The sequence below is a fragment of the Halyomorpha halys genome, unplaced genomic scaffold, assembly GCF_000696795.3.
Source record: "Halyomorpha halys isolate HHAL.00 unplaced genomic scaffold, Hhal_1.1 Scaffold1136.1, whole genome shotgun sequence".
NCBI classification, from domain to species: domain Eukaryota; kingdom Metazoa; phylum Arthropoda; class Insecta; order Hemiptera; family Pentatomidae; genus Halyomorpha; species Halyomorpha halys.
In genome coordinates this window covers 263,967-274,539 of record NW_027108193.1, presented here as the reverse complement: position 1 = coordinate 274,539, position 10,573 = coordinate 263,967, and the positions used below count along the sequence as shown (strand labels likewise).

The 10,573-nt window shown below is 30.7% G+C and overlaps 1 protein-coding gene across 1 annotated transcript in view; it reads right to left on the bottom strand.

Moving 5' to 3' along the window:
- Positions 1-8,500: 8,500 nt before the first annotated feature.
- The window catches only part of LOC106688471 (Kip1 ubiquitination-promoting complex subunit 1), a 20,685-nt gene continuing 18,612 nt past the window's right edge, over positions 8,501-10,573 (bottom strand). Inside the window, exon 11 of the mRNA XM_014432951.3 lies at positions 8,501-10,348. Coding sequence (XP_014288437.1) covers positions 10,261-10,348 — 88 coding nt within the window. The 3' untranslated portion in view covers positions 8,501-10,260. The remainder of the gene's footprint in view (positions 10,349-10,573) is intronic.

Below are 10,573 nucleotides of genomic sequence, written 5' to 3'. Positions count from 1 at the left end.
AAAAAAAAAAAAATACAAATTACATCTATCGTAATATGTAGAGTATTTACACAATTCGCCTGAGGATCTCTGAGCTCACTCTGTGATCAAGAACAAAAATATTTAACTATTTATTTATTGGTGCCGATTTGACCCACAATGTAGGTCTTCATCAGGGCTAAAATAAAAAGATACAAATAAGATAATAGAGCATAATAGTAAAAGAATGACATTAAGACCTATTTAGTTAAAAACTATTTGTTGTTCTTGACCGTAGCACTGATCATCTCCTTCATTTCTTATTTGATCTCGTTCCATTAATATATATTTTATTTTTCAGTTAAGGACTCCCCGGACAACATAGTTACTTTCCTCAAAAACACCGATAAAGTAACACAGAAATTTTATTTTCCACTAGTAGTTGCAGAAGCAATGAGCAGGGAGTGTATGAAACGTCAGGCATGTCCCTATTTGCCTCTGGTAATTCCATTTATCGATTCATGCATCATGAAACTTGACGAACATATATTGGATGCTACTCGATTATTGCATACTGTGTCTGTAGCATTGTGTGACTACCAAATAGGTACTTCGAAAAATATCTATTTGATTCTCTCTCAGGTTTTGGACGAAGTCAACTTCAAGAGGCCAAAGGATGACGATTATCCCGATTCCATCGAGCTAATAATAATGGATATCCTGATCTGCCTCACTTCCGTCTTGGTTTTTAAAAATTAAATTGATGAAATAAGGAATAATACAAGGAACACTAGCTTCGAAGTGATGATAACAAAGACTACACTGCAAGTAACAGCCAAAACTATGACGCAACGGCTATTGAACTACCATCAATATATTCACAGTTTGCCACAGAGCAACTCGTATACAATAATAAATTGATGATTAATACAAAAAATAAATTTTTGTATCACACTTTAACACACCCTCTTAAATATTCTTTCTTTAATTTATTTTTACGTATTTTTTTAACAAAAACAGAAAACAGACTGGCCTTCTGTCCTTTTGTAGATAATTTGGACTTCTCGTCTTTCGACTGCAACCAGACTTTTCATAGTCGGAATTATAATATTCACCAAAATGCTCACTGAAGTTATTATGAACATTTGGATGAACAGAAGCTTCAACAGTATTCGTTGGATCACTAAATTCCTTTTTCTTTCTGGGTTCTTCTTCTTCTTCTTAATACCAGTATATTTCTTATTTTTTTCTTCTAAATTATCTTCTTCCTTGATACAAATTTCTGAATCACAATTAAAAGCTTTTAATTTCTCTAACCTATCTCCAATCTCAGCAGGTTTTTCTTTCTACTTCTTCTTGATGTTTCTTAGCCTTTCCTTGCACAATTTCTGTCTTTTCCTTTTCTCTAGAATCATCTGTTCAGCTTATTGATCCTTCAAGTCTGCTAGGATACATCTTTATTTGTAGATTTTCTTCCGTTTCAAATCTCAAATTGTTTCGTTCTCCTGCATCAGCTTGTTCTTCCAATTCTCTTTCATTTGTAATTAAATTTTCATCAGAAGGTGAAATAGTTGATTCTTCATCAACATCAACTATACAGCGTTTTACAGATATTTCATTGTCTTCTTTCATTCTTTTTTTGGTTCCAGGTACATTATTAGTATAAGCCTTCACATGTAAATCAATATATTCAGTTTGTCAGAGAGCAACTTGTATACAATAAAAAATGAATTTTAAAATCACACTTTAACAAAGAGAAATCACACGCAGAGTTAAAAAATTAAGAAGTACAACCTCCTCCCTAATTTTTTGATAATTGATATTGGCCATCATTATAAACTACTGATAATTATGTAGTGTTTACCAAAAACTATTCATTTAATCATTTCAAACAGGCTAAAACCGTTGATTTCAAAATGAAGTTTGTATAGATATAATTAATATAAAATGTAGAGTACATGAGCATACCAAGAAGGGGGCAGCTGCCCCACTCCTATGAATGAAAAAATATTAATTTAATAAGAAAAAAATGTTTTTCAAGCAAATACTAATTGTAATAAATAATGAAGCATTACGACAATTATATATAATCTTCTCGAAATTTTGGTTTTATTCTTCTTTTCCGTGGTGAAACGTCACTGACTATGGAATCAGCCAGTTCCATAGTCAGTTAAGCCCATCCTTGCCCCCTTAGTTTTTATCCTGGGTACGCCCTTGGTGGACTATATCCCTACTTTGTTTTAATTGTGACACATCTGACAAAAGTTTATTTTATTTTTCATTTGACGTATTCCGTAGACTGGGATTACTTTTTAACAACTCAAATAGTTTTAGCACAGTATGCAGGAGGACTCCTATAGAGGAAGTAACTCTAGATAATGTACAACCTTCCTAATTCTTCCAATTTAATACAAAATCAAAACATTTTACTTTTTCAGATGTACAATTATTAAAGGAAAACAGCGTTAAGTAGCAGATAGTAAATCAAATACTTGTACTTTTAATCAATAAAACATTTTTTTCAGAGTGCAATTAACAAATGTTTCCTTCATACTCTGCCGAAAACTCCACGCAAATTACAAAAGCTTTGCACATGCTTATCCCTGGTGTTTTCAAAATTTGTAATAAAATTCTGAATTTAGGTTTTAAAAAAACTCAAACTGAGAAACAATTAACTATATGAAGGAAGTATGCAAAAAGTTTCAGTATAGTAAAAATATAACATTTTTGTTAGAAATTATTTGTTTTACACGTAAATGAGATCAGAATAATTACTAATTTATAAAAGGTAGTGATAAATAACTGGATAAGTCAATTGCTTAGTTACAGATACTTAACTAATAAACAGTCCTGAAAATGAAAATTCCAGTCTACGTTAAAAATCGGCGTTACCAACTGGCTATGAGAGACAATATAGGAGGACAATTGGATGAGCTTCTTAAGCAGGGTATTATCAAACAAAGCAATTATCTTTTTAATAGCCCTCTGTGGGTTTTAGAAAAGAAGTAGTGCGGACAGGGCGACAATGGGAAATGCTATCGTGTAGTGGTGGACTACAGGAAATTAAATGAGGATGAGCGGTACCCCCTTCCTCGGGTCGAGAATATCCTAGATCGCCTAGCAGGGGCGACCATTTTTAGTACTTTGGACCTGAAGAGTGGGTATCACCAGGTGCGGATGGCCGAGGAAGATGTTGCAAAAACGGCCTTTCCGTAGGAGCGGGGACGCTTCGAATTGGTTCGCATGCCGTTCGGGCTCAAGGGGGCCCCCACTCACTTTCCAGCGTCTCATGAACGAAATGCAGCGCGGACTGGGCGAATCTTATTCCCAGGTCTTTATGGAAGATTTAATCGTTTTTAGTAGGAACAAAGAAGAACATGTGGAAGAGCATGATTTCGATAGAATACGCGAGTTCGGACTGAAATTATCACGAGATAAGTCCCAATTCGGGCTACGGGAAATTAGGTTTTTAGGGCATGTGGTCTCACGGAACGTGGTACAGCCAAACCCAGAACGGGTAAAAGCCATCCAGGAAGCTCCATTACCAAAGAACACTCGTGGGATCAGACGGTTTTTGGGAATGGTGAACTACTATCGGAAGTTTATATCGGGAATAGCAGAGCTTATGCATCCGCTGACCGACATGTTGAAAAAAGGGAAACGGTTCCAACTAGGACCAGACCAATTAGCTTGCATTAGGAGATGGCTTGAGGTTTTGACCTTTCGTCCGCTGTTAGCGTTCCCCGACTTCAACAGAACGTATAAAATCAGTACGGACGCGAGCGAGGTCGCAATCGGAGCCGTTCTCTCACAAAACTTCGAAGTTGGCGAGAAGCCAATAGCATATGCGGGGCGGAAATTAAATGACGCTGAACATGATTTATGTACAGTTTTTTCAAAATGTTCCATTTGGCCATGGGAAGATTTAAAGACGATGAAACCCCCGAATTCTCGAGTAGAAAAAAGTTATGAACTAAATTGAGCCTTTTTGGTAATGTAGCTCAGTGAGTGTACGTTTGTTTCACTGTTATTGTTCACCAATTGATTCATCTCTTTTCCAGGAGTAAGAATGAAGTATTACTGATTCTATTATGCGTTTGAGGAATGGGCTAATTGCAGGTGGCAGGGCATTGGAGTGTACCACTTTAAGGAGACCCCAAAAGCAATTAAATTTATATATGACAAGCAAATTCTTAGGCTTTCTCATTGCTCCAATGCCCTAAAACTAAACATCAACTATGCACCCCTGTGTGGAGTCCCAAATGTCAGTGGACAGGTCAGAGAAGTTGGGTCCCTCTATCGCAAATGCAACAGAGTCTGAAACATCAGCACACAAACTGGGAAAATGTCCCAACAAATCCCTCCTCATAACATGCCTTCACCACTGAATAAAGCTCCTTAGAGAAAGGGATTTTGACTGCTTCGACAAGGCCTACTGCATAGATTCAGAGTGATCCATGCGATATGCCATATTGTTGCTTTCCCCAAGACAGGTAAGTCAGCATTCATTCTGGAACCCACAGTGAGATAATGACCTTGATCAGGCAAATAAAGTAGATAGAGAAAAGAGGGAAATTTATAATAAATGTATCCCTTTTCTTAAGGAAAAGTTTCGTGTGAGCTTCGAGGAAAGAGACTTCTACTTGAGAGACCTCTGGTTCGGACCTCGTGGAACTATACCAAGCACAACAAGGAGCTTCATGAAGGAACTCTTGTGTTGATATCAACAGGGTGTCAAAATTGGCAGAAGGGATAATTCTGGACTCCCTGGGAATCATCCACCATCACATGCATGATAGCTGAGAATAATGGTGATGTCTCGGAGAGCTCCACATTATGTATCTTAATTATTATATATACAATTTTATATTTATTATTTTTCTTTTAGCTTAATATATTTATTTATTACTTTTAACTTAATATTTTTACTTATTCTATTTTAATTTTTATATGCATGTTTTTTTTGTTTTTAATATTAATACATTGTAAATGGGGACGTCCATATTGGGTATTATGTACATTTATATACTTTTTTTTTTTTTTTACTATATTTAATATATATTCTTTTATACTTTAACTTAAATTTATTTTTTTGAGTGATGGAAAAAAAAAATTGTAGAATTGAAACATTAGAAAAAATTAAACATTCTTTAAGAACGACAAAAAGCTGGAAAAATGTTTAAGGGAAGAAATGATAAATAATAAAAAGGGAAAAAAATAAATCATGTATAATTCTTGTAGACAATGTAGACATTTTTATAATGTATAAATTTTTAAAAAGATATGCTGGGATTATTTTTATTGATAGGATAATAAATAATTGTCATTCACTAGTTATAAGTATGCTGTGTATGAGGGAGTCCAATGAAGTTAGCCAGCACATGTTTTGTTAATAAGTGTTTTTTTCTCTCTACGAAAAATTATAAAAATATAATGTGGTTCGGGTAAAATAGGTCAATAATTTTTTTTTTTACAAAAGAACATTTTATATTCATTTTAGTGTCTTCTTAAAGTACCATATACCATTTTTTAAAGAAATAAAAAATTGGAAATTTTTCACCTCAATTTATTCAGAGAATTTTATTTTTTTTCTTCCGGTGACTATTGTTTATATAATCGTTCATAATTCATCTGCATTTTATCTAATTCCGAACCGTTAGAGAGCTGAATGTCAACTCTTTCAGCCTACATCAACTTAACGTACTCGTAGATATAATGGCCAAGGGACCAATAAAAGGATAGGAGCGAAATATGGGTTTCAAATATGGGGAAAAATTCAAAAATTTTATTTTATATCTCCAGTTCTAATTTGTTTGAGAGCCCTAAGCCACTGCCTTGTTTGGTGTAGATTGCTCGATTAGTATTGAAATTATTTATATTTTTATGATTTTAAAAAAGGAATCAAAAGGCCGATGCAGGGTGAAAATTTTGCACTAAAAAATGTTATGTTCCGATTGTTTCGAAAATTCTTATTTAACGGTTTCTTCAAGTGCTAAAAACGAATATAAACTTTGTTTCACTCCTAAAACATCTTTTACCACACTTTTATATGTCAGTCAGTCTGACAAACCGTTTCTGTTTTGTTTCTTATCGAATATATTGGTTCAATTTATGTTACCAAATCATAATAATAAAATACACCTATATGTTTAATTTACCTAAGTAAAATAATATAAATCAAACTGTGTCTTCAATAAATCTGTATACATCCTCATATACAGCAATAGCGAAGCATTGCATGGTCAACCAGTTATTTATATATTTTTTAAAATTTCAATAATCCTAATATGCAAAATAACACTTAATTTAATGGCTCAACTTATTTTCAAGTTTGATGTCTCAGGTGATTTGGCAGAGGTCTCCTAATTCTGTTAAAACAATTTTACCTCAAAATACTAAAATTAAATCTATTAAAATTAACCCTCTGCAGCTTTAGACTTTTTTTGAGGGAATTGCACTAATGATTGGTTTTATACTAAATAAAAAAAGTTTTTTATGAAGAGAAAACTATTTTGACTTTTTTATTTATTTTTTTAAGTTTCTTTGTTTAGAATTGAGCAGGAGTCTTAGTAAACTTATGAAATGTAATGCAGTTCAGTTAAATAGGGACCAACTTCCAAATTCCTAATCAGCATCTCAAAAAAATTATGAGGAATTTCCAGGACCACTATAAACTTTCAAGACCTCTTTCTGGTTTCCATTTGGTTCAAATACATTCTGTTGCATTACTTCGACTTGACAAATTTAGTGTAAATTGATGTTGCTTAAAATATGCAAGATTTTTATGCCATGAGATAAAATATAATCTTTAGAGCTTTTTTTGAAATTTTTTCAGTATTTCTGAGAAACATTGAGGTTACAAAATTGTCCCCTTGATTTGTGATCAGCACTATACCTTTTGAGGCAACTTCCTATTTTGCATAATAGTGTACATTTGATTTTAAAAAAATGTATTTATAAATTGGATAAAAAAAATTCCTATTTTTCTAAAGAATCCTGCTAAAAGAATAAAACTTGTGGGTTCTAAAAGAAAGGTTTTTGACAATAACAATAGCGAGCGTTTTATAGTTGATTTTAAACATTAAGACAGAAAAAGACATGAGGCATCGAAAAAAGACAGCCAAACAGTTAAGATATTAGCATAAAGTCTTTTAACTTACCAGCTTAAGAATATGCTGTTTAATGAATATATCTTGTTAACCATGATTTTCTCTTCCACATCAAAGAGCAAATTAAATTGTATACCCCTCAAATAACTTTCTCTAATCATATTAAAAATGAGTTTAAATGTATAAAAACTCAATTTTTTGGAGTGTCATTTGAAATCTATGAATTTTCATATAAATCAAAAACTAGATATTTTATATTTTGATTACTGTGAAAATTTGTATTTAAGAGTGCTTTGAGGGGTGAAAAAATGTATATCAACTTTATTTTCTCCATAAAAAATATTTTGTACCACTTTGCAAGGTCAATTAGAACAATACTAGCTTATTACGGAATAATGGGATAAAAATAAATCAATTAATTTGTTTTGGGATTTATAATTACATGTATTAAATGGGTTTAAATAAATATAAAATCATAAAAACCAAAAATTGCTTACCCATGTAGCAGACCAACAAATGTTTTTTCAGAATGAACAAGCCAAAATCGATTTTATCATCCTTAAATTAGAATTTTCATAAATAACAAAAAATACTTTACTTGGACCACTTCAAGACAGCCATTCTTCATTGTTTCAATAGCCCACCAACATTATAGGTTTCTGCCAAATATATTTTGTTTGAATTGGCCTGGTAAAATGTTTTTTTGCATTTTGTGAAAATTAGCATATAAGGGTTTTGAGGGCTCTAATCTTCACAAAACTTAGGAGGGGTTTAGGACCAATTAAACTGCACGCAATGGTTCAAACTGTTTTTTTGTAAATAGGAGATATAAAGTTTGAGAAAATTTTCTTGAATTGACACTGCTTTTTTATTCATTAAATCTAAAAGATATACATATGCGTTGAAAAAGCAGAAATTCAGATTTTCAACAGTTGTAGTTACATTGGATTTGATTAATATTGTGAGGAGTTTTGGATTTATTTCGTGAACAATTTCTGTTAAAAAAATTTCTAATTTTTAATTCATATGAAAATTCGTATCAAAGGTTTTTAAAAGAAATTAAAAAGTTGATTTTTAACTTACAAAGTTTTCTGTCTACTTTACAAGAAGCTAATTTTGGTTTTTGCAATATTTTATACACTTGAACTCATTAATTATAAGCAACAATCCTTTGTTCTTATTCAGTAAAAAAAATCGATTGGTATGTAATAAACAATCAATACGTGTAGATTAAAGATAGCTTTATATACAATAATATAAAAGCTTACTTAAAATGAAAATAAAGGCTCTTCATGTACTCATATAAAGAAATTTTTTTAATTTATTAGATTGAATAGTTAACAAGTAGTAAATGATGTAATATCCTACTTACCATTTTAGTGAAGATAGAATAGCAAAATAAAACAAGAGGGAAAAACAATATACATGAAGACTTGAATGGTAATCTTTGTATTAATAAATAAAATAAAATTTGCAGGTCATTCTAATGTTGCCAACTTTTAACCATTTCAAATCTTTTTCACCTAACCACTACTCAAAGCCTCGTAATGCTATTTAATCAGTAATGGAAGCACAATTTGATCTACTTCCTTTTATTTATAATGAGAAAGTAGAATTCAATAACAGTTTACACATCTATAGAAGAAATGTATGTCTTCCCTCCAATACAGCTAATATAAACAAATAAAGATACAAGTCTTGCTGCTTAAGTGTTTAATACTAACTGCTAGATTTCAAATCACAAAGCATTAGTTAACAATATATACTTTTATATACGTAGAAAAACATTTTTCAGTACTAAAGTACAATAATAAACCATAACAATACATATATAAATTTAAAATTTTCTAGATATACTAAAATATATATTTATATTACTCCTATAGACCAAAAATTACTTAATTATAACAGTTCATAACCCACTGAAAACTTAAAATGACTAAGATTGCAAAAATTATATTAACCCTTATATACAAAACTATATGCTCTGACTATTTTACAGATATACAATCAATTTATATACATTAAAATGCCTTCTCTTCCGAAAATGTACAATAAAAGTTATTAGTTTTATAGCTAAAATACATAGTCTTTTAATGACTGGATTAGACCTTGGTTATAAATGTTAAACATTTTAACATTGAGTAACATTGCAATAGAAGAAAACACAATTGTAATTTATGTAAGACAGTTTTGTCATACAATATTGTAATAGAGCAGGGAATTAAACAGGAATAACAAGTTTGGGGAAAGTAAATTAGTTAGTAATCTTCAAACTCACTAGATAAAATCATAATCAATTAAACATTAATTAATAAATAAAACACTGAGTCATAACATCAACAATTGTTAAAAGAATTATTAATATTAATTAGATGAATTTAGTATTAATAGTATAAAAAATGTAAAGAGTTTTTCGTTAGGAGAAGAAGGTAATCAATCAGGAAGTCTTCAGCATACTTGAATTAAGAACAAGAAATTAAATTATGTTTCATGGCTTATGTCAGTAATGAAAGACTGCCGAAATTGGAACAAATGCATCATATTTAAATAATAATTAAGAAAAAAAACTTTTTCAATTCGATAAGTATAGACTGACTACTCAGGTACAATAGGCTTGATTATTTTATTCAGTTTAAAACATTTAACAGAGTTACTAAAAAATAACAAGATCATCTTTTTACTAAATCACTCAAGTGCAAAATGGATTATATTTACAATTCATATTAAAACTGAGAGCATGAGAGAAAATTACCCTCAAATAATAATTAACATTATTTATAATCAAGTACTAAGTGCTTCACTTTAATAAATGGTGCCACAGTTTAAAAAATACAATTAAATGCATTAATCAACTCACATAAAGAGGCATGAATAAAGACAGCTGAGAAACATAAGAAAAAAAAGCTATAATGAACACTGTTAACTGTTGAGATGATCCTTTCTTCATAAAAATGTCAGATTTTTTTTTTTAACGATTATGCAATGGAGATGAGTGAAGACATTTTTTTGTTTTGTTTTTTTTAGTTTTACAACTGGGAAAAGCTTAATAATTGTAGTAATGAACTTTTTTCATTTTCCTATTTAAACTTTTATAAATCAAAGACTACTGGTATATGATGATCAACATTGTGTGAATTATAATTTTATAAGATACAATGATGTTAAAAGTGAACTGGATGTACCAGAGATGTCACGTGGGGTCAACTGTAAATCTGTCAATTTTTGCTCGACACATTGGGCACTCAAATAGTTGGGCAGTGCATGTTTGACAGAAACCACTGTAACATAAATTCAAAAAGCCATAAAAATTAATAAATTGACAATATTATAAACAAGAAAATATTTTTAATTATATTCATTAAGAAAATGGGTTTATTTTCATACTTATGATGAACTGCCAATATTTCTAATCTGAAAATTAAGTAACTAAAATGCTTCCTACCGGTTTTCATATTAACACATTAGTAATAAAGTATGTATTTATGTAGTTTTATATATATATA